Source organism: Penicillium hispanicum (genome assembly GCF_028827665.1).
Source record: "Penicillium hispanicum strain IBT 35686 chromosome Unknown utg000005l_segment0_segment0, whole genome shotgun sequence".
NCBI classification, from domain to species: domain Eukaryota; kingdom Fungi; phylum Ascomycota; class Eurotiomycetes; order Eurotiales; family Aspergillaceae; genus Penicillium; species Penicillium hispanicum.
In genome coordinates this window covers 640,800-665,208 of record NW_026623197.1, presented here as the reverse complement: position 1 = coordinate 665,208, position 24,409 = coordinate 640,800, and the positions used below count along the sequence as shown (strand labels likewise).

The 24,409-nt window shown below is 52.1% G+C and overlaps 5 protein-coding genes across 5 annotated transcripts; 3 read left to right on the top strand and 2 right to left on the bottom strand.

Annotated features, from left to right (window-relative positions):
* Positions 1-481: 481 nt before the first annotated feature.
* On the top strand, positions 482-5,037 carry N7459_005700 (uncharacterized protein; the record flags this gene model as incomplete). Its single annotated transcript, XM_056944884.1, has 7 exons — positions 482-1,922; positions 1,986-2,097; positions 2,153-2,704; positions 2,762-2,952; positions 3,357-3,525; positions 3,577-4,691; positions 4,760-5,037. Coding segments are annotated over 5 exons (2,298 nt in total). The 3' UTR covers positions 3,359-3,525; positions 3,577-4,691; positions 4,760-5,037.
* Positions 5,038-5,736: 699 nt separating this feature from the next.
* On the top strand, positions 5,737-17,997 carry N7459_005699 (uncharacterized protein; the record flags this gene model as incomplete). The annotated part of the gene is made up of 4 exons (XM_056944883.1): positions 5,737-7,033; positions 7,117-10,131; positions 10,197-13,208; positions 13,271-17,997. Coding segments are annotated over 4 exons (12,051 nt in total), but the record flags the coding sequence as incomplete, so codon positions are not given.
* A 554-nt stretch (positions 17,998-18,551) lies between these two features.
* On the bottom strand, positions 18,552-19,579 carry N7459_005698 (isopenicillin N synthase family dioxygenase; the record flags this gene model as incomplete). Its single annotated transcript, XM_056944882.1, has 2 exons — positions 18,552-19,202; positions 19,268-19,579. 2 exons carry the CDS (start codon positions 19,577-19,579, stop codon positions 18,552-18,554), a joined length of 963 nt encoding a protein of 320 aa, XP_056799217.1.
* Positions 19,580-20,402: 823 nt separating this feature from the next.
* Positions 20,403-21,573, top strand: N7459_005697 (FAD-dependent oxidoreductase; the record flags this gene model as incomplete). Its single annotated transcript, XM_056944881.1, has 3 exons — positions 20,403-20,492; positions 20,569-20,764; positions 20,822-21,573. 3 exons carry the CDS (start codon positions 20,403-20,405, stop codon positions 21,571-21,573), a joined length of 1,038 nt encoding a protein of 345 aa, XP_056799216.1.
* Positions 21,574-22,305: 732 nt separating this feature from the next.
* N7459_005696 (uncharacterized protein) lies at positions 22,306-24,012 on the bottom strand (the record flags this gene model as incomplete). Its single annotated transcript, XM_056944880.1, has 4 exons — positions 22,306-22,545; positions 22,594-23,660; positions 23,719-23,783; positions 23,834-24,012. The coding sequence occupies 4 exons, from the start codon at positions 24,010-24,012 to the stop codon at positions 22,306-22,308; spliced, it is 1,551 nt and encodes a 516-aa protein (XP_056799215.1).
* Between the last annotated feature and the right edge of the window lie 397 nt (positions 24,013-24,409).

Genomic DNA, 24,409 nt, shown 5'->3' with positions numbered 1-24,409 from the left:
ACTAGCTGCATTCCATTTGTTATGTAGGGATCTCATAATTGCCAATTTGGGCTACTGTAGTTGAACGGCCCTACACAGATGACTTTATCAGCGAATGAATCGCTCAAATACTGATATTGGATAAGTCCTGGCAACTACCTAGATCGGTGGAGTCGTTAGGTGGGTACTCGGAGATTCCATCATAGTACACATTTGGCCCTTTGTAGCGAGCCAGGGTCGTGTGTCCGGTGGATTCGATTCTCATTTCCCACAACGCACATGGAGCGATCGAGGGCTTTTCAGGAACCGTGAAGATGCGAACTAATTCGGTTTGGACTAAATTGGAATATGACCTGAACTTCTCAAGTATCAAGATAAATACTCGTGCTGTGACAGCGACGATAGTTTATGTTCTAAGATCCAAAGAGCGGACTGGCAAGATCTGCAGAGATTATAATCTCCTGGCCAAAGCCTTGGTTCGATATTTCTATTTTCCACCATCATGGTGCCTCTCGAGACGTTTGTGCCATTGTTGGCCCTTTTCGGCGCCATTACCCAAGGTGCTCTTATCTGTCAAAGCGTCCCAGACGAGGGCATCTCTTTCTTCACAAATCCGGTCCCCTTCCCATCGGGGAGTCCTTTCATTCGGCCCACAAGCAGCGGCTCATTGCCTCCCAACCGTGCTTCTACCACTCAACAGGCCACGAGAATCCAAATATCACCCGCCAGTGACTCTCAATACCCAGCTGGCGATTCTATCCCGCAGTCCACAAACTCTCAAGTGAAGAGTAGTGGTTTTCTATCCAGTGGACCGTCCGCAAGCACTCATTCTCAGCGTACAACTAGTCCCTCTCAATCTCGAGCTACAAGCAGTACTTCTCAAGCGAGCCCTGCATATTCGTCCGAGGGACCTTCTGAACAGATTAGCCGCACATCTCCATCCAACAGACCACTTGCCAAGGGCACATCTTTCTCGAACGGCGGTGGCACTCCACCCAGCAGTGCCTCACAGTTCAGTGGCGTCGTGTCTGATCGTACCTCCCAGACAACAAAGCTTCCGTTCCCGTCGAATCATGCCTCAAACCCCCCATCGACAGCCAACAGTGTCTCTCAAGCGACTGGAGAGGCTTCCATCAGTGGTGCGAGCGGTCGCGCAACTCTGTCCAACAAGACTTCGCAAACCAACCTGGGCTTTGTATCCTCAACCACGCTACTTCGAGTTACGTCTCTGGCCAAAAGCTCTCCTTCATCATCAACACGAGGGTCCAATGTTTTAGCCACCACACAGAGTAGCGCGATATCTCAGGGTGAAAGCACACAGACTTCTGCGCTGCTTACGTCCAGTGCCGCCCGCACCACGTCACGAACCGCAGCCGCCTCTAATGCTACGTCTACCTCTACAATCAAGACTTGGCGGGACCGGACCTGCAATGATCAAGCTGCCAATGACATCAACATGGCCTCTTCAGAGCGGTGGGCAGCGCTCAACACCTCCGACGCCTGGTATGCAGCAACAGACTGGTACGACAAGCTCACCAACCCTCTGGGTCAGTTCTCCGAAGAGATATCGTCATTCTTCAGGGGCCCCGAGGGGCTGAAATGTGATAATTTGGGTGAGACGGACGGTTGCTCTGGTATTTTACCTGGGTGTACCGAGTTTAACAACTCCGCGGGATATCTCATCGTTGCTTCATTCGTTGAATATGAGAATGTGAGACGCGCCACTCCCTCATCTACGACGAGTCCCACTCTGACACCGCTTTTCCAGACACTGAACGGCATCAATGCTGGGATTGAGACTGGTTCAGTTCAAGCCCAACAAGCTATTGATCCCATGGTCTCGACGTTCGCCCCCACTTCCACCTACGCGGGCCCTTCCAAGTTGGCACTAGATATCATCAGTCTGGTACTTTCACTCTTCATGGCACCGGTATGGAATATATGTAGGTGTCCTTGCCACTCCGAGGTCATATATATCGTGGATCCTTATCTTATCGTCTAAATAGGGCTCAAGAAACTCGACATCCCTAGTAACAGGCTGGGCACGATCAAAGACCAAGTGAATCCCATCATGACCAATTCCATCACCATGATCAAGGATTCCGAGAACGATGTGACGTGAGCGATCTCGACATACCAACCATTCTTGGACAAAATACTAACAAGGCAAAAGGTCCATGGTGATCGCCAGTCAAACGGACCTCACTAATGCGCTTGGCAACATGACCCACGGATGGCAACTGGCGATGAACAACACACCTACGCAATATTTTAATGGCTCTCACATGGCGCAAGCGGAGCTATACAACTTGATCAGAGACGGGGCATGGATCACGCCAGGGCAGTCCCCAAGTGAGCTGGAGTACCAGGAAATCGCGATGACGGCGTTCTACACGTACCTCATCCCCGAAGCGTGGAGGGATGGTGAGAATGGGCCATTTATCATGGATGGTGGGACCGACTGCGTCGACGGAAAAGTTCTATATAGATATGACAACAAAAACCCGGTATGGAGGTGGTTCCAAGAGAAAGCTGCATCCGAGTACGGGTACTGCTACAACAACCACGTTTACTACCTTGTGAACGCCAAGTCGGCATATTCATCCGTGCACAACTGTGGCTCCGATAATTGGTGTCAGCCTACTGTTTTCTATGGGCTTCCCGGTGCCGATCAATTGGATGGCAAAACTTGGGGATCAATTAAGTGGGAAAACGTGGTGAATGGGTAAGCCTTCTATTATGACTATTGTCTCCAAGATCGCAGCTCACGCTTTGGCAACAGGTCTCTGAATGGGTGGTCTCAGAACGATCAAAGGAATGGATGGTCGACGGTCAACGTCGACGGTTCTGATGGGCTTGATACGATCCTGGACCAAGGTATCACCGCACCAGGAGTTTTCAACATTCCTGTTTGTTCGGCCGAAGAGGCATGGAACAACTGGGCCCTGAGAAGGTCTCCTTCCAACTACCCATGTGATTGAATTGGTCTTGCGCACTTGGGAATGACATGGTACTTGTTTTGATCATGACTTTGTAGCCTTCACGGTACAGGATATATAATAAAGACCGACAGGAGGAACCCACGGGAGTTAGAATAATGAAGACACGAGAAACATTCAACGATCACTGAATTATGCACCTCCAATCATCATCTTCATATAGTGATCCCAGTGGTAAAAACGCAGACTTGCGATGAATCAAGAAATCCCAGGGGCGTTGACTGCCTGAGGCTCCCGAGGTCCGAGGACCCTGAGATGACTAATTGCGCGGCGATTGCGGCTCACGATATCGCCAGACCGGTTGTTTTTTCCTCTGAGGAGGGCTGCTTTCCGATCTTCGCTTACGAGGCCCCTAGTGATGATCGCAATATGCGACAGGAGCAGCAGAGATATCAATTGGAATGTTGAGCGAGATGATCATCTCCCTATGCCTTCGCGCCATCCTGCTTTTGTCGGCATTCTGCAACTTGACCCTCGCCTCAGGCTCTGATGAGTGCCGCGAGCCATCCACGCAGCCGATTGCCATAAATCTTGGTCTCGATGCCATGTAAGGTGCTACGTCTGTCTTAACTTCATTTTTGCTGACCAATCTCCCTAGAACTGCTGTCTACGCACATTCCCCGGAAAACCTCAGCGTCTTAGCAGCGGTATCTGTTCGCTCGTCGGATTCCTCTTTAGAGGTGTACGGGAGAGTCACATGGCAGCAGCGCTATAAGTACTACCGCAAGGAGACTGCGGAGCCTAGCAAATGGTCTGCATTTCTTCCAGACATGTCCGCTGTATACGACTCGATGAATCGGCTGTATTCAATGCTCATGGTGGTTGTCCTCAAATCTGGCTCGGATATGCTACTTGACTGCTTAACAGGAGCTCGTTTTGCACTAACCCAGGCAGGGGCAGCGGTGAAAATAGCCGTGGAATATGTCCAGGGACTGTTTGCCCCAGCTGTAGCGTTGTCGACGACACCGTTCAGATCTCAAGTGCACCCGGGCATGCAAGAGCCGGCGTCTCTCGAAGAAGCTAGACTGGGACTCAAGGCTGCATTTGAAACCATCAAGAATATATCAAGGACACACACTCCATTCGAGATTACGGCTGCAGTTCTCTTGATACCCGACTATTTCGACGACGCTACCCGGGAACTGGTGCCCGAGGTAGCGAAGGAGGCCGGTATTATCCCTATGAATCAATTCAGCCCGCAGCAGGTGGCTGTTGCTTATGATAAGATATTCGAGGAGAATATCACCGAAGTCAAAATGACCAAAGAAAACCGGAATGTGCTTGTCATTGACTATGGGCTTTTCTACTTTGATGTCCAAGCGAAGGGCAAAAGATGCAAACTCAGCTATCCGCTGGATTTATTGGCTCCTCAAGTGATCACAAACATGCTTATGCAAAGGTTGGCGAAGAACGATGCGTTTATCAAGGACCAAATTGAGAGAGGCGCATCATATAACGCATTGTACAGTGCAGTCTACAGTGCAAGACATTTGATGAAGGAGCAACGAGATTTAGAGTGGTGGGAGGAAAATAGCTCAGCGGAAGAGCAAATTCCTGATGAACAGGTTGATGAATGGCCCATTGATGTACCGGGCTGGGCTACCGGCGAGGAGAAACCCATGGTACTGCAATGGGAGGATGTGAAAGCCGTTGAAAGCGAATATGTTCGAATTTTGGTTGAAGCACTAAACCGATTGCTGATGTGTTTTCAAGGTTAGTGGTACTTTGATTTGTTTTCTCTCCGTTGCCGGACCTTTCGACTGACTTGAAGTGAGATCTAGGGTGTCGCAGGCATGAGAAGCATGGTCGAATCACCTGCTCCGAGACGGCCAACAGTGTGGTCATCCTAGGAAATTACTGCGATCGATCCCTTGTCAGACATGCCGTTCAACACACTATGGGCGGAAATGTCAAGATCGTCGGAGCAGATTCCGAGTTTGATGTTAGCCTTGCAGCTCAAGGCGGAGCACGGGTTGCCTTCTCCTATCACGAAGAGGCGAAAGCGCTAGAGCGCAAGCTCTGCGAGATCAACCAAGGTGATCACCACGAAGAGTTGTAGGTCTGGAGCCTAGTCCAGGTTTTCATGTCCTCCCGATTGATTTCTATATAAAAAGAGCATTGAAATTTACCCGCTTGATGTTCCATTTCGATTGCCTTGTGTTTTGCACCTTCGACACTGATAGGCCGAGTTTGTAGGTTCGTATCTTGTCTGTGCCGTAAAGACGTTATCCCTGAAGTCACGAATATTCTCCGATCCGATAATTTTTCAATATACTATTCAGCTGTAAATACCCACCAAACCAATTAGCCGTATCAAGCCAATCTTTGTCGCAGATAATCGCCGCGGCTACGTCATTTGTGGCCGAGGGCGCTCATCTATAGCTTACCTTCGGTGCCTGGCAGACATTCGGTGGTTTCACCTACTAAAAACCATTCTTAGGCACTCTAATGCCTTACAAATGTTGAAAATTGTGCAAGAAAGGTCTTTTCTTTCGGGCCATCTCGGTGGAGTACCCAGAGCGGACATTCGCTGTCGGCGACAATGGGGCGAGAGTAAATCTGTTCTATCTTGTTCGGCGCAGCAAAACTACCCTAGGGTACTTTGAGTAAGCAGGTATTATCAGTGTACCTAGGTAGCATATACTCTACAGTTACTGCATATTGGAACTTACACTTTTGTCTTCGAAGAATGATCCTCTGTTTTGGCGGACACTTCGACAAAGCTTACCTTGCAAACCCCTGGCTTTTTCTTCTCTAGACTTTGATTGTGCCTACATCACCAATGACTGTTCTGCAAGAAGAGCCAATAGCCATCGTAGGGAGTGCTTGTCGCTTCCCGGGAGGCGCCAATTCCCCTTCAGCACTATGGAAATTACTCCAGAATCCCCGTGATCTGAGTCAAGTAATTCCCAAAGATCGATTCGACACGACAGGATGGTATCATCCGGATGGAAGTCACCATGGAACCACCAACGTCCGGCATTCATATCTGCTGGAGGAAGATGCCAGGGTATTCGATGCCGCCTTTTTCAGCATCAGCCCCAACGAGGCAGACTCGATCGACCCACAACAACGTCTGCTCATGGAGGCAGTATACGAAGCACTCGAAAGAGGCGGGCATACCCTCGAGGGCCTGCGTGGATCTGATACCGCGGTCTTCACGGGCACCATGAGTGTCGACTATAATGATACCGGGGTGAGGGACCTCGATACGATCGCAACCTACTTCGCCACAGGAACAAACCGCGCAATTATCTCAAATCGGATCTCTTACGTCTTTGACTGGCATGGTCCGAGTATGACAATTGATACGGCATGCTCGTCAAGCCTGATCGCCGTCCACCAGGGTGTCAAAGCCATTCGCACTGGTGAATCGCGCGTTGCCGTGGCCTGCGGCACCCAAGTGATCCTTAACCCGGAGACATTCATCGTTGAGAGCAAGCTCAACATGCTTTCTCCCACGGGTCACTCCCGAATGTGGGATGCCGATGCGGATGGCTATGCCCGTGGTGAGGGCGTGGCAGCAGTCGTTCTTAAGAAACTGAGCGACGCAATTGCGGACGGTGATCACATCGAAAGTATCATTCGTGAAACTGGATCGAACCAGGACGGTCATACCAGCGGAATCACAGTGCCCAGTACAGAGGCCCAAGCAGCGCTGATTCACAAGACCTATACTCGAGCTGGATTGGACATCAACAATCCCCGAGATCGACCGCAGTACTTCGAGGCGCATGGGACGGGCACCAAGGCTGGAGATCCTAAAGAAGCCGCAGCGATCTACCAGTCTTTTGGGCATACTGATTCCGATTCACCTCTTTATGTGGGATCCGTGAAGACCGTTATCGGTCATCTTGAGGGCGCCGCTGGTCTTGCGGGTCTTCTGAAGGCCTCCGCCAGTATCCAACAGGGATATATTGCTCCAAACCTGTTATTCAACCGCCTGAACCCGGCAATCGAACCATTTTATAAAGGGTTGCAAGTGCCGACGCAACTCACCCCGTGGCCGAGCCTGCCTGAAGGAGTCCCTCGGCGCGTCAGCGTGAACAGTTTTGGTAAGTGTCTTGTCAAAGCTTGTGGAAGAATGGCTTCTTAGGTTCTACATGGGGAAGTGACTGATGTTTTATACCACGAGCAGGATTCGGCGGCAGCAATGCCCACGCCATTGTCGAGGAATACCGGAAAACTCCAGCGATTACCGACGCCAACGGCCTCACGAGCGATGGCGTGTTCACCCCCTTTGTCTTCTCGGCCATGTCTGAAGTGTCCTTGGTTGGTCAACTCCAGGCCTACGCCGACCATCTGAAGATCCATCCAGACGTCAACGCATCTGATCTGGCCTGGACTCTTCAGACACGCCGCAGTCAATTCCCAACAAGAGCAGCATTTTCTGCGTTATCTATCGAAGAGCTTGTGTCAAAGATAGATGCCAAACTAGCAGCAGCGAAACAAAACCCTGGTTCTACAATCGGTATCAAGGCCAGCTCCAAGCCTGCGACCGCTCCTGCTCGCATTCTTGGTGTCTTTACCGGACAAGGCGCCCAGTGGGCAGCTATGGGTGCCCATTTGATCCGCTCCTCTGATTTTGTGAAGAGACGCATTACGGATCTTGATGACGCTTTGTCAAGTCTACCAGCTGCCGACCGGCCCCAGTGGACCATTCACGATGAGATGTTAGCAGGCCCTGACGTCTCGCGTATCGGAGAGGCTGCACTGTCGCAACCGCTCTGTACCGCCCTTCAGGTCGTTCTTGTGGACCTCCTCCAGACAGCTGGTATTTCATTTTCAGCTGTTGTGGGCCATTCTTCTGGTGAGATTGGCGCTGCGTATGCCGCAGGGCTGCTTTCCGACCGCGACGCTATTCGAGTGGCCTACTACCGAGGTGTATATGCCAAGTTGGCTGGAAGCACCAGCAACAACCAGAAGGGTGCCATGCTTGCAGTTGGAACCTCGTGGGAAGATGCGCACGACCTGATCAGCCTTCGAGCATTCAAAGGCCGAATTGCCATCGCTGCCCACAACTCTTCCGCCAGCGTAACCTTGTCTGGTGATGCCGATGCTATTATCCATGCCAAGAAGGTTTTCGACGAAGAGAAGAAGTTTGCGAGAATGTTGAAGGTCGATACGGCGTATCACTCTCACCACATGCTGCCCTGTGGCGATCCCTATATTGAATCGCTAAGAGCCTGTGGTGTTCAAGTCAACAAGGACCGAAGCAGTAGCTGCGCCTGGTACTCTAGCGTTGTTCCCAACGATAAGCCGATGGACGCCACCGACGAGCTGAAGGACACGTACTGGAGAGATAACATGACCAACACTGTCCTTTTCGCAGATGGCGTTAAGAACGCCATTGCGTCGGACGAGCAGATCAACCTCGTCCTTGAAGTCGGACCGCACCCTGCGCTGAAGGGTCCAGCTACGCAGAATATTTCCGATGTGCGATCGAGCCCGCTTCCATACTCTGGCGTCTTGAGTCGGGGACAAAACGACGTCGTGTCATTCTCCGATGCTCTAGGATTCTTATGGGTTCAGCTGGGAAGTCAGGGCGTTGACCTCCAGTCCTATGAAAAGGCCGCGTCCTTGAAATCACGAAAGCCGCAGCTGGTTATCGATCTCCCATCCTACCAGTGGAATCATGGCAGGACTCACTGGACTGAGTCTCGGAGATCGCGCAAGATGCGTGAGCGAGCAAGACCGACCCATGAGGTCTTGGGAACTCTACTGCCCGAGTCCAATACCCGCGAGTTACGATGGTCCAACGTGCTCAAGGCATCTGAGATTCCATGGCTCAACGGCCATCAACTGCAAGGCCAAACTGTCTTCCCTGCTGCTGGGTATGTCGCGATGGCCCTGGAAGGATCCAGATATCTCGCAGCCAATAAACCAGTAGAGCTATTCGAGCTCCATGACCTTTCTCTTCCGAAGGCCATTACGTTTGAAGAAGGCGAGAACTCTGCCGTAGAGACTCTCGTTACATTTACGGGGATTGAGAACCATCAAGATGAAACTACGACTGCGGAATTCTCTGTCTATTCCCTGCCGGTTGCCAGCACCGGATCGAAGCAGGAGATTGAGCTTATGGCCACTGCCACTGTGAAGATCGTCTTCGGTGACCCTAGCGTGGACGCCTTGGACTGCACACCACTGGAAGACTACAACATGTACACAGTCAACCCCGATGACTTCTACGAATCCCTTCTGAAGCTCGGTTATGGCTACACCGGCCCTTTCAGAACACTGTCATCCGTGAAGCGCAGGCTTGGGCACTCGACCGGGCTCATCGATTCATACGTCTACGAGGACCCCGAATCAGTGTATCTAGTCCACCCCAGCACACTCGATGTCGCATTCCAAGCCTCCATTCTCGCATACTCCGCTCCTGCAGATGACCATCTCTGGTCCCTTCATGTCCCGACAGCCATTGGTTGCATTCGACTCAACCCAGAGGTGTGCGCCTCACTGCCAACCACCGGGTCGAAGGTGCCAGTGTGTTCGGTCCTCAACAATGCGTCGGAATCCTTCTCTGGCTGCATTGATTTGTTTAGCGATGATGGAAAGCATGGAATGATCCAGGTCGAAGACCTGATTATCAAGCCATTCGCTCCTGCCACAGAGGGCGACGACCGTGTGGTGTTCACACATACAAAATTCGATGTTGCAGCCCCTGATGGTGCAGCCATTACTGACGGACTATACCCGTCCACCCGCGAGGTCGATGTCGGCATGATCTGTGAAAGACTGTGCTACTACTACGTCCGGAAATGGAACTCCGAGCTCAGCGACGAGGAGTGGAAGAACGGCCAATCGCATTTCGTGCATCTTCAGAACTGGGTTAACCATGTGCTCTCGACCGCCGCCAGTGGTAAACACTCAACCGTGAAGAAAGAGTGGTCTCAGGACAGCCCCGAAGACATCAAAGCATTGATTAGTGGTTACGAGAATGAGCCAGACATTCAGATCATCACGGCCGTCGGTGAAAATATGCCAGCCTCCGTTCGTGGGGAGACAACTATCCTGGAGCACATGGTGAAGGATGATCTGCTGGACAGACATTACAAGTACTGCCTCGGTGCTGAGGTCGCCAACGGATTCCTGGCCGATATGATGAGGCAAATCACGCATCGCTACCCACATGCGAGAATTCTAGAGATAGGTAAGAGGCACCAGGAATGCACAGTATCATTTGGAGAAATCTCAATTCACTGACAACTTACTTAGGTGCTGGAACCGGCGGAGCGACGAAGGCAGTCTTGGAGTCCATCGGCGATAAGCTGTCTTCGTATACTTACACCGATATCTCAGTGGGATTCTTTGGGCACGCCGAGAAGTTGTTCAAGGCGTACAGCCACAAAATGTCGTTCAAGACGCTCGACGTCGAGAAAGCGCCAACAAGTCAAGGATACGCAGCGCACTCCTACGATATTATCATCGCATCGAACGTGCTGCACGCGACTCCCTCCCTTAACACAACCTTGGCAAACACACGGCAGCTTCTTAAGCCCGGCGGGTACTTGCTTTTGCTAGAGCTCACCAATCCAAGCCCATTGCGAAATAGCATGATCTTCGGTGGTCTCCCTGGTTGGTGGATGGGTGTGAATGACGGCCGCAAATTGGCACCTATTGTCTCTCCGGGTGGCTGGCATACTGCTTTGCGCAAGACAGGCTTTGCTGGAATTGATGCTATCACACCCGAGGTCAACCCTGTCGCCTGGCCAGCCTCCATCATTGCCTCGCAGGCCGTTGATGATCGGGTGCAATTTTTGCGACGCCCGCTTTCTGCGCCCTCGCCTTCATCTGGAGTCTTGATCGAGAACCTGGTCATCCTTGGAAACAAAACACTCGAAACGGCCCGCATTTCCGAGGAATTGTCAGAACATCTTGAGCGATTCTGTGGCGAGGTGACCATCTTTGATGGCTTGCCGACAGAGGACGAGGCTCTCAACCTGAACCCTCTGAGTACCTTCATCACTCTGGCGGATGTTGACTCTCCCATTTTCAAGGAGATTACCGACGAAAACATGGAAGGCATCAAGAGAGTGGCCGAGATGGCTAAGCATATTCTGTGGATCACGCAAGGTGCGCTGGCTGACCAGCCATATCATATGGCAAGCATTGCCTTTAGCCGCGTCCTCCGAGCGGAATCAGCGCATATCAGCTTGAACCACCTCGATATTACAGACCTCAACGGCCCAAATGTCTCCAAATCCATTGCCGAACATCTGCTGCAGTTGTATGCTCTCGACGAATGGGAAGCGAACCAACCAGAGCAGCAACGCATTCTCTGGTCGAAGGAGCCCGAGGTGTTCCTCGACGGGGGAAAGCTCAAAATCCCACGTCTTGTGGGCAATGCCGACCAGAATTCCAGGCTGAACTCGTCCAGGCGCGTTGTTAGCCGGCAGACGGCAGCGACGACGGCCGACCTTTGCATTGCACCACCCAATGCTGGTTCGCCGCCTACACTGGTCGATCAGGGACCACCAGTGGCACAGAAAGGCAGTCGTGAGGGCGCTGTCACAGTTGAAAGCTCAAGCTTGATGGCGCTTCCAGTCACTTCGGATACATATTTATTCCTGGGAGTTGGCAAGGATGACACCACGGGCGAACCGCTTCTTCTGACGTCGACTACCAACACATATGAAAGATCGCCAGTCGCCAGCACTCTCGCAGGCAATATTGGGGGGGACTCTGCAGATCAACTCCTGGTCGGTGTTGCAAGTGAGTTGCTCGCCGATGCGATTGTTGAACCGGTGGCGCCGGGAAGCACCATCGTGGTGCTTTGTTCCGGCAAGGATCGCCAACTTGCCGCCGCCGTCGCGCGGCGCGCCGCGTCCAGAACAACCAACGCCACCTTCTTATGCGATGCAGACTCTGCCGAAGAAGAGCATGACCCGACATGGATCAGATTGAGTGCTCGCGCTCCTCAGCATCTGCTGCGGAAGGTCCTCCGCAATTTGGCGCCTTCGCATTTCCTCGACCTGACGACAGCCTTTTCACCACGCCCAAGTCACCTCAGTCGCCGCATTGGCCAGGCCTTGCCTCTGGGCTCCAAGCAAATTCGCACCTTGAGACTATTCCAGTCTGAATCATCGCTGCCTCTGTCATATGATAAAGATACGCTCGTCGCTCGGCTGGAGCATGCTCTTGCTAACGCGACTTCGTCGACGGCGAAGTCCACAACTCCAGCCCAAGGATATGATCAGGACTTGGTCATTCAGTTGGAGCAAATCCATGACCCGTCGACGCCTTATCACATCACGAGTGCCGTTCACTGGCCCACAGATGCGCTTGTCAAGGCATATGTGCGTCCTCTGGATTTCAAGGGGTTCTTCTCGAAGGACAAGACCTATCTGTTGATCGGTCTAAGTGGTATGATTGGACAGTCGCTGTGCGAGTGGATGGTTGCCAACGGAGCAGGTTGCGTATGTTTGACAAGTCGTCGTCCCAACATTGATCAAAGATGGATGCAGTCTTTCCAGGGGACGAATGCGACCGTCAAGGTGCTTCCTATGGACGTGACGAACAAGTCCAGTGTGGACAGTGCCGTGAAGGAGATAAGGGCCACTTGCCCCCCTGTTGCCGGTGTCGCCCACGGAGCCATGGTCCTTCCTGATTCACTCTTTTCGAGAATGACAGCGAGCAAGATGCAGGAGATCATCGGGCCCAAGGTGGACGGTGCGAACCACCTGGAAGATGCATTCCATGACGACAAACTCGATTTCTTTGTCATGTTCTCCTCCGTATCCAGTGTCATTGGCAATGCGGGCCAGTCTCTCTACGCCGCAGGTAATGGTTACCTCAATGGCCTCGCCAGAAACAGACGTCGCCGTGGCTTGGCTGCCTCTACCTTCGACATTGGTCGCGTTGTCGGTATTGGATATGTCGAGACGGCAGCTCAGATCGTTCGCGACCAACTGATCGGCCTTGGGCTGGAGGCCGTTTCCGAGTCTGATCTGCGCAAGGCATTTGCGGAAACGATCCAGGCGGGTTTCCCAGACCCCAAGGACCAGGAGGGTCTTCCTGAAGCAGTCGTTACTGCTGGAATCCGTTACTTTGGCCAGGACGAGAATGTCAAGGGTCCGTGGTTTACCAACCCTCTTTTCTCGCATTGTATTATCGAGAGCAGCACTGTCGAAGTCGACTCTGCAAATGATGACAAGAAGACCAAGCTTCCTGTCGGCCAACGTGTTTCCAAGGCAACTACACAGGAAGAAGTCTTCGGAATCCTGCTGGGTATGTGAAACTTTTAACATCCATGATGAAACACCATATTCTGTACTGACTGTTGTCTCCAGATTGCTTCTCCGCTAAATTGCGGGTCATTCTTCAGCTAGGAGACCAAGCAATCGATCCGGATGCTCCTCTGGTTGAGCTTGGTATTGACTCACTAGTCGCCGTTGAAGTTCGTTCATGGTTCCTGAAAGAGCTGAAGGTGGATATTCCGGTGCTCAAGGTAGTCGGCGGAGCTTCTCCAGCGGAATTGTGTGAGAGAGCGCAAGAGAAGCTTCCAGAGGAACTTCTGGCGAGCATAGGGAAACCGGGAGCTGAGCCAGCTAAGCCCGCAACGAAGGCACCTGCTACACAACCTCCTATCCAGCTGCCAACTGAGAAGAAAGCCGGCGACTCTCAGTCAAGCTCCTCTTCGGAATATAAGCTGACGCCCGAGAGCTCGGTGACACCCTTATCGTCGTCGGCGGCCCAGTCTTCCCCAGGCTCCGTGACGTCTGAGGAGCCCATTCCGGATTCCAAGGGCAGTCCAAAGCCACCGTCAGAACCCACTCATCCCCCACGTAAGTTTCTCAAGAGTGAGCCGATATCCTTTAGCCAGTCCCGCTTCTGGTTTCTACAGCAGTTGCTTGAAAACCAAAGAACCCACAATGTGGCATACTACTACCATATCACGGGAAATCTGCACATCGCAAATCTGGAGAAAGCAACCCGGCTGGTTGCTGCCAGACATGAATCATTCCGCACATGCTTTGTCGCGGATGAGAATGACCCGGCTCAGGCTAGCCAGAAGGTGCTGCCCAGCTCACCAATTCGGCTACAATGCAAGAAGATTGCGTCGGTCGAGGAAGTTGCTAGCGAGTATGAGAAATTGAGGATGCACGATCTTGACATGGCGAGTGGGGAGCTACTCCAACTGATGCTCCTAACGCTATCACCTTCCTCTCACTATCTTCTGATGTACCACCATCACATCATCATGGATGGTGTCAGCCTCCAAGTCTTTCTTTCTGACCTTGAAAAGGCGTATGTCGGTCAACCTCTTGGTCCAGCTCCCCGGCAGTACCCGGAGTTTTCATCCGCCCAACGGAAGAGCTACGAGAAGGGTGAAATGAACGGTGAGCTCGCTTACTGGAAGGGTGTATTCCCAGTGGGTGAACAGCCACCTGTTCTACCACTCCTCCCCATGGCACGAACCAGCGCCAGGATGCCAATGAAGGAATTTGACACCCACCAGGTGGAGTTCCGCCTTGAGCCTGCTTTGGCGGCGCGAATTCGAGAGGTCTCCAAGGCACAGCGGTCCACGCCCTTCCATTTCTATCTTGCAGCTTTCAAGGCAATGCTTTTCAGCTTCACGGATGCGCAAGACATCGTTATTGGCGTTGCTGACGCTGCCCGCAATGACGGCGATGTTATGGGTAGTATTGGATTCTTCCTGAATTTGCTCCCTCTGAGATTCCGCCGTCATGAAAATCAGCAATTCGGGGATGCAATCCGTGAGGTCCGCGATATATCGTATGCGGCGCTTGACAACTCCCGTCTCCCCTTTGATGTGCTACTGGCGGAATTGAGCGTGGCTCGTTCCTCGTCATATAGCCCATTCTTCCAAGCATTTATCGACTACCGCCAGGGTGCTCAAACAAACCATCCGTTTGGTGACTGTCAGTTTGAAATCGAGAGGATTGACACTGGGAAGACCGCATATGACGTTACTGTCGATGTGACCGACAGTGCCACCGATGCTCTGGTTATGTTGCGGGCGCAAAAGAGCCTTTACGATCTCACTGCGACGAACTTGTTGTCTGACACATATGTTCATTTCCTCGAAATCCTCACCAGTGATCCATCGCTCACCCTGCAGGCTATTCCTCTGTTCAGCGATAAGCAGCGTCTCGACGCCACCCAAGTTGGTCGTGGTCTCGAGTTGGATTCCGATTGGCCTGAAACCCTTCCCCACCGAATTGACCAAGTTGCAGAGGAGAATGGCGACAAGGTTGCTCTAATGGATGGCAGTGGTAAAACACTCACCTACGCAGAAATGATCAGCCGCATTGAAGTGATTGCCGAAGCATTGCTGGATTCCGGAGTTGGTAATGGCTCGCATGTCCTTGTTTACCAGGAAGCCGCAGCTGATTGGGTTTGCTCAATGCTTGCCATTATGCGTGTTGGAGCCGTTTATGTTCCTCTGGATCTTCGCAACCCTCTTCCTCGGCTCGCGGCTGTTTCGCAAGACTGCGAACCAAAAGCGATCATTGCGGATGCCACTACACTGGAGGATGTCCCACACCTCGGCATTGCGCAAGCCCCCGTTATTAATGTATCGACTATCAAGCCTCAAAGCTCGAGCCGAATTTCGAATGCTGCGCGCCCAGATTCCCCGGCTGCCATTCTATATACCAGCGGCTCAACGGGTACTCCGAAAGGCATTATGGTTAGACACTCGGGCTTCCGAAATGAAATCGAGGGATATACGAAGATGTGGAAGCTTGGGGCAGAGAGAGTGTTGCAACAGAGCGCCTTCACATTCAACCACTCCTCGGACCAGATCTATACCGGTCTTTGCAATGGTGGTATGGTGTACGTCGTCCCGTGGAGCAAGCGTGGAAACCCGATTGAGATCACCGAGATCATGCGGCAGCAGTCCATTACCTACACAAAGGCAACGCCCTCGGAGTACTTGCTTTGGATGCAATACGGCGGCGATAGTCTCCGACAGGCCTCTAGTTGGCACTTCGCTTTTGGCGGTGGGGAGAACCTAACCACCATCGTCACTCAAGCATTCGCCGACCTTGAACTTCCTCATCTTCGCGTTTTTAACTCGTACGGCCCGACCGAAATTTCTATTTCGTCTACCAAAATGGAGGTTCCGTACCACGATCGAGAGACACTGGAGAACATGGGCCGAATCCCCTGCGGCTATCCATTGCCCAACTACAATAAATACATCGTGGATGAACGGTTGAGACCACTGCCTGCCGGAATGCCCGGAGAGCTTTGTATAGGCGGTGCGGGCGTGTCACTGGGATATTTCAAGAACTCAGACCTCACGAGCCAACACTTCGTTCCGTGTCCCTTTATAACGGCCCGGGATTCTAGTAACGGTTGGACAGCCATGTATCGGACAGGTGATATTGTTCACCTGCGAGAGGATGGGGCCATGGTGTTCCACAACCGCATGGCCGGCGACACGCAAGTCAAGATACGCGGTCTGCGGATCGAGCTCAGCGATATTGAGAGCAACATTGTTTCGGCTGCAGAGGGCATGCTCACTGAAGCGGTTGTGACGCTGCGCGAAGGTGATCCCGAATTCCTAGTCGCCCATGTGGTATTCGCACCTCATCACTCAATCACCGATCAAGACGCCTTTTTGGATCGCTTGCTGAGCAACCTCCCGGTACCCCAGTACATGGTGCCTGTCGTTGCGATCCCTCTCGACAAATTCCCTCTCACAAATCACTCCAAAGTGGACAGGAAAGCTATACAGAGCATGCCACTGCCGCAGAGAGCGCAGAGCTCCCAACAGGGCACCGAGCTTACCGAGACCATGTTGCAGCTGAGAAATGTATGGCGAGAAGTTCTTGGGGCGACCATTGAGACCCTTGGTTTTGATCTCACTCCGTCCACCAACTTTTTCTTCGTTGGGGGTAACTCCCTTCTGATCATCCGACTTCAAGAAAGGATTCGCCGCGCTTTCAATGTGGCCGTCCCACTTGTTGAGCTTCTGAGTGCCAACACGCTTGGGCAGATGGCTCGCAAGATAGAAGAGACATCCATCCTCAGTGTTATCGACTGGGAAAGTGAGACTGCACTACCTGCAATCCCTAGCTTTCTCTTGGACATTCCGCTCGTCGCGACTGATGAGCAGAAGCCCAAGACCGTGTTGATCACTGGCGGAACTGGTTATGTGGCCAAATACCTCATTCCACAACTCGACTCGCACCCCGACGTTGGCAAGATCCATTGTGTGGCCGTCAGAGAGAAAACTGACAGAACGTCTCGGACACTGAGCACATCTAGCAAGGTTACTTATCACCCCGGCGACCTCTCTCTACCCTTGCTAGGTCTTTCCGAAACCGAGTTCCGGTCCCTCGCAAGTGAAGCAGACGTGATCATTCACATGGGCGGCACACGTTCGTTCTGGGACAATTACAATGTGCTTCGCGCCAGTAACGTTCTCCCGACCAAAGAACTGGTCCAATTGGCTGCTCCGCGCCGCGTACCAATCCACTATATCTCGACTATCGGAGTGCTTCCTCGCGAAGGGGCCCGCACTGCAACTTCTGCTGCGGCTAATGAGCCACCTTCGGATGGCAGCGACGGCTATGTCGCAACCCGCTGGGCCAGCGAACGTATCCTCGAACGTTCCCAAGAATCCCTCGGAGTGCCCATCTCCATCCACCGATTCCTCCCCGCTGCCCAACAATCTCCTGCACCAAAGCACCTCCTAGATGAATTTGCCCGCTTTGTCGACGTGACTAACCTGATTCCAGACACAACTGGATGGGGTGGTCGTCTTGACATGATTCCAGCTGAGCAAGTAGCCCGCTGGTTGAGCGACTCTATGCTTCGTGGCAATCAAGGTGCTACCGCTACGCAATTTTTCCACTATGACAGCCGTACAACGGTCACTATGGCCGAGTTGGCGAAGCATATCAAAGAGAACTGCGGGGACCGAGATTTGGAAAAGATTCCGATCGTGAAGTGGATGGGCCGTATCAAGGCCCATGGGTTCGATTACTTCTTATCCTCTCACGAGGCCGTTGTTGGCGATGCAGGCCTGGAATCGCGTCGTTAGATATTGTTGGTAGATGTTACTATGAGTTTCTTCGTTTGCATGTGATCTAGATATATTTTATCCTCTGGTTGTGAATATCATTTTGTGTACCCAAACACCCAATTCCGTCGTGATTCTCGGTACTCGAGTATGTTTCAGTCTCTGGCGAGGAGTTCCCAACCTACCTAGGTAGTATGCTTCGGCTATACCCCGGACTCAGGTACTTCTATCCAGTTTCAAATGCGTTGTCCTGTTATGTTCATCTGATCAGCATCTCAACTGGTCCCAATACGATTAGCCTTCTGTTTCCCTGCCTAGATAGGTACTGGTTTCGGGGCCTATCATGCGGGAAATGTCATCTATGCCCTCCAGGGGCCTGCGGAGGACTTTTTCAATAAGCGGATTCAATACTGTATGGACCATTACTCCAGGCTTCTGTGGGATTAGCCTTTCCTGTCTACAAATGACTAAAATTGAATAGGCAAAAATGCATTGTAAAATAGCAGTTTCAAAGAGAGTTCGAGACTGGCATCTGTCAGTCAATAACCAATTCAAGCAAGGCTAAGCAGTTGCCATCAGTTTGCCTCCACTTGAGCAATGGCCTCCTTCGGCAGCGTCATCTGGTTCCTAAAGCGCTTGACCAGGAGTTGACCGACTGTTTCCTTGTTGGGATCATCCGGGTTCAAGGGGTTGGTGGCATAGACATCGCCGTGCCAGAATGTGGCACACGACAGTCTCTCCGTCATAGCCTTGTTCACAACTCGGTGCCGGACGCTCTTGTATTTGCCTCCCGACCACTTCTGCACCATGTCTCCACAGTTGATGACATAGATATCCTCGAGCGCCAAAACGGAAAGCCAGTCTTGCTTGTCCTCCATCCAGACTTCCAGGCCGTGCTTCTCTGGCTCCTGCAGCAAGACAGTGACGCCGCCAAAGTCGTTGTGTGGCCCAACGCCAAACTGACCAGGCAGCGTGTTCGGTGGGGTGGGATAGCGGATCATCTTCATCTGGACGAGCGGTCTCTTCGCAAATTCGGTCATTAGATCGGGTGAGTAGCCGAGTCCCTGGAGAAGAATCTCCCAGATACATTTGCCCAGATCGCTTGTCTTCTGGTAGTACTCCCAGACTGGACCGCGGAATTCTTCGTCAGGTAGCTCGGGCCAGACATTCGGTCCGTAGAAGCCTGAAAGCTCTACTTTGGGGTCTTCTCGCCCCAAGTAGAATGCCTTGCAACATTAGCAAGAGAGGAATGCAGAAATGGTCCAATTGTAATCAGTCAGCAGAGTCGTACCTCCTTTGCGTCTGGCATGGGATCCCCATCCCGAAGTGACATGCCGGAGGCCTCATATCCTCGACGGCATGGATTCTTCAGATAAGACATCTTCATCTTCTCCTCCTGAGGCAACTTGAACAGCCTGTCTAGACTGGCAAGGAACTTTTGCTGTAGACTCAGGGGCACGCCATGACCTGTGACTTGAAAGAAACCGTACTGCTCACAAGCATCTCGGACTTGGGCAATAACCTTCAGTTTGTCTTCGTCGGATGTAGGGTTGAGGTAACCATCGAGGTCAATCAGTGGCAGCTGGAGATCGTCGGCCGACATCTTCTATTGCGTCTGGAAGTGGATCCGTGGTGTGAAGACCCTTTCAGAGACTAAATGGTGAAGATCTGGCTATTTTATACTATGTGTTGTCTTAGGCAGATTTCTAGGGAGCTCTAATTTCGCAGATATGGTTAAATCATACGTTGGACTGGCCTGTAGCTAGACGGTTGCCTACCAGCCCCCACTATGTATTGCCCGAAGGCTCTACTTCTAAGCCACACGTAATATCCTGCCGAACGAAAGTTGTTATACCCAAGTTGGCCGTAAAATCCCCCTAGAGTAAGTTTCGGTGATTTTTGTGAACCTCCATCGGCGGTTTTCAGATACAGCCTTTGCTATGCTATGAGTGTTTTAGGTCAAAAGGGATAATCCGAGGTCCAACCACTAATGACTTGCAACCGTGTTTCGGTCGCTTTTCTCGTAGGAACTACCGTTGTCGGTGTTTCCAGCTTCCGGTAGTCCCGTTTCTTCAAGCTTGAAACAACTACCGCGAAGGCAATATATTCTTGGCTTTCCAGTATTTACTGTCCACCCATCCACTCGGACTGGGAATACACACATTCTCGTATCAGAAACACTACCAACAAGATGCATGTCCTCATTATGGGAGCAGGATTGGGCGGGCTGGCCCTGGCCCAGAGCCTGCGGAAGCAGGGTATTTCTTTCGAAATTTTTGAACGCGACGCCGATAAAGACGCTCGTTCACAAGGATGGGCAATTGCCCTGCACAGGTAGACTGCCAACTTCCATCCTATCCAGGAAGGGCGGCGCTGATGGCGAGCTTAGTATCATCGACCGCCTTGTATCGTCTTTCCCTGACGACATGCCCGACTTGAAAGAGGCAACGAACCATCTCACCCCACTCGATCTGCCTGCTCAGATCACCATGTTCTATCCGGATAGGGACGATCGTGTTGGCTTTCAGGTGGGCTGCCATTTGGTTAATTTCAGCACAGTGCAGAAGCCACAGTTGCTAACGTTCGCAAAAGGATTCTCCTGATACGCCACTGATTCGCGCTGAGCGTTATCGCCTCCGTAACTGGCTGTCGACTAACCTCAACATCCAATGGGGCAAGCGCGTGAAGCAGATTGAGCATTATGAAGAGGGAGCCACAGCCTATTTCGAGGACGGAACAAGCGCCAAGGGCGACATTCTGGTCGGCGCAGATGGCATCAAAAGCGTCGGTAAGCAAAGCTTCATACTCGTCCCGCAGCCAGAATATATACTGATAACGGCGTCAGTTCGAGCACATCTGCTGCAGCGCCCGGCGGATGATCTGCTCAAAGTCGTCCCACTCGCTGCCGTGGTGGGCGAGTTGGACTTGTCCGGAGAGCAATTCAGACGCCAACTGTCGCTTGGCCACAGCGCCTATACTCTCATCAATCCCACCCTTGGCTTCATCACATTTGTTGGGATGCACTATGTCTACCCCGACGCGAACTCTGGCAAATTCTACTGGATGATCATGCGAGCGGATGAGACCGTTGGTGAGCCCGATCATTGGCTCCAGACAGCCAGCCAGCAGGAGAAGCACGACTACGTCATGAAGACCGTCGCAAGACTGCCACCAAAGGTTCGGGAGATTTTTGATCTGACCCCCGTCGAAGGTATCAGGAAGCAGGCCCATGTCTGGCGTGACCTCGAGCTTGAAAGTGTGCCTGCGAGTCGCGTCATCATCATCGGGGATGCAGCCCATGCGATGACCCCTTTCCGAGGAGAGGGCGGTTACCATACCTTCATTGATGCCATGAACCTCTCACAGACCTTGGCTAAGGTGAATGCTGAAGGAAAGACCAAGGATACTCCAGCTGTGAAGGCTGCTGTGGGTGACTTCAATGCTGAAATGCTGAAGAGAGGAGTGGAGTCTGTGAGATATTCCCGCGCATCCTACGAGGAGGCGAAGAAAACTGCGAAAGAACGGCAACCGTTTGCCTATGCACTGAAACTGCTTCCGGAGAGGGAGGTCACACTGCAGGTGCCAGTGAAGGCGTAAGTCTGGAATAGATAGTGAGATAGCCCAAGAATGACAAGAACTAGGCGTTTGTGATCGAATCCTCTGGTACATACCAAGATTGGACCGCAGGGTCGACGACTCTTCAGCTCCATATTTCAACCAGGTCCACCATAGAAAGACAAGCGACCTTTACACGCCTAATGCAAATCAGATCAAAAGGGCTGTATTAGGAGTACCAGAGCAGGGATCAGCTAAGAAATGAGTTTCCACGCAAGGCAGAATGGGAAAGTGACCTGATCTTTACGAATAAGGGCCGTAGATGACTATCCACGAGAGTGAGCAATTTTATATATGTGCTCAGGTGGTGAGTATCTGCCAATGACCAGTGTCAAAGCCAGAATTGGGATTAATGAATCAAATGGAAGTGTCAAGGATTATGATTTGTTGTCGCAGCACATCGACTTTGACCATCAGCTCTGGCTGGGCGAATATTCACCAACCGAGCAAACCTTCTACCACAGCTTACTGAATTACATGCAGTGATTTCTCGGTTTTCTGGTGGGTGCCGAGGCGTAGTGCACGAAGTCGCGACCGATGTGAGCCCAAGTCGCTCATCGAAGAAGAATATACCACTGAGGTATCAATTTGATTCGATTATCCGTCGAGGCTGTAATCATCAGCCCGTGTTTGCTATCAGAATACCGGGAGGTATAACGTTGCAAATCTCCGTGCAGTCTCCCAAACTGGATGTGCCTAAGACAGCTCGGTCTCTTAGAATGAGTATCTAAACAGCGGACTTTCGTCGCCCATCTCAGCAAGCTCGTCCGCAGTGTACTTCGCCCTGATATCCTCCTCAGGTATAGCCGCACGCTTGGCGTTGATTCGCTTAAGGATAAGAGCGTACACTGGCGGCCAGATGCATCCAAAGAGACCTAGCATAGCGATACTCAGACCAAATCCGAGAGGGTACTTGGGTGCGGTACTGCCAATGTAGATGTTGGAGCCCATGATCTAGTACAGGTGAGCGTAGCAATCGGAAAAGGGGTCGGGAGTACGTACACCGCCCAGCTGGGAGAAACTGATCATAGCACCGATGCCGACAGCACGTTTCATGGATCCGGCGCAGTTGAGAGACATCCAAGCCGTGGCCAAGGGGGAAATAGGATACAATCCCCCAGTCGTCAGGAAGACGCCCAATAAGGTAACGCCTGGAATTCCTGGATATCGAACGCTAACGACCATGATGATGAAACCGATCAGCGCCATGGTGTTGCACAAAAACAGGGGCAGCATTCTCTTCTGCCATTTGTCGGCAAGCCAGCCAGACAAGGCCGTGACAGCACAGGCGAACACATATGGTGGAACGCTCATGGCTTGGGCGTTTGCTGCAGAGTAGCCGAGGTTATTAATGATGGTCGGCAGGACAAAGCTATATCCATAAACGGTGACGCAAAGGGTAAACTCAGTGACTGCGAGAGCGTAAATATGAGGCGATCTAAAGGCGGCACGGGCATGCTTCCATGAGAAATTCTCCTTTTCGGCAATACCAGTGTCGCCGCCAGTAGAGAACTTCTGGCGCAGAATGAGGAATTCTTTCTCCTCAGCCGAGAGCCATGTCACAGTAGCCGGTGTGTCGTAGACAAAGAAGAATGCCGCAATAGAGAGACAGAGACTAAAAAGTCCCTCGATACAATAGATAAACCGCCAGCCACGGTAGCCCCAGGTGTGGTCAAGTTGACCAATGCCGTATGCCAGCAGCCCAGAGAATGCGCCTGCTGCCGAGGCCCCGGAGTAGAAAAATCCCATCCTCGCGCCCACCTCGGCAGGGGAGTACCACGACGTGAGGACAAAGGAGCAGCCAGGGAAGACGCCGGCCTCGGCTAGGCCCAAGAGAACACGGAATGCGGCCCATCCAGCATAGTTTATCTCCACAGAGGCGGCAATCTGGATGAGCGAGACAGTGGTCAAGAGCGCGGGAAGCCAGATCTTAGGCCCAAAGTGCTTGAGGGCTATATTGGAGGGCACGCCTCCAAAAGCGTAGGTGACGAAGAAGATAGAGAGACATGTGTTCCACTGCTGGCTGGAGAGGTTGAGGTCTTGTAAGATCCCAAAGAGCTTGGCGTTGCCTGCGATCAGTTAGCGGATCGGCGCATTTCGCTCCAATTTCGGAGAGACGCTACTGACTGACGTTGGTCCGATCAATATACGACATAAGATAGAGGATGATCAACTGGGGGAGTACGCGGAAACTGGATCCAGCTTAGAGATGGCAACTTCTAGGGACTGCCAATGTACTTACTCGCACTTTCGAAGCAGTTTTCTCAGCCTAGACCCGGTGAACTCATGGTTCAGCTCCAGGAACCTCGCGTATTCGGCAGAATGCATGTGTGTGTCGCCATCCTTGATGCTCGAAGCATTGCCGGCAAGAACAACTTTTTCAGGATCGTTCTTGCTAACCTTGACAGGTTCAACCGCCATGATGTTAGTAGAACGTGATGTGATGAATAACCTTGTCGGGGCGAGTACAGACAGGAGACTTGGACCAGGTATTTGTACCCCGGATTCTAGGCGCCCCGATCTCAGATGCGAACCGTGCATTGCATCACAGCGAGAGCGGGGCGAGGGCTATCGAGGACAAGGTCCCTGGCAGCAGATAAAACGCCCACGCGGCGATTGGGAGAAATCTCCTATCTAAATGGCTGTTTTCGGAGACTAAAGGCGCTAGTCCGAGATAACGCTCGGCAATCGATGGCTAGCGCCCGATCTAATCAGCCTCCAATTATCACGGCCTCGACACGCCACTGTCGTTTATTAAAGGTGCTGTTGAACCCTGTCTTTTGTGATATATAGGTAGGCTATAGGAGTCTCTTGATCC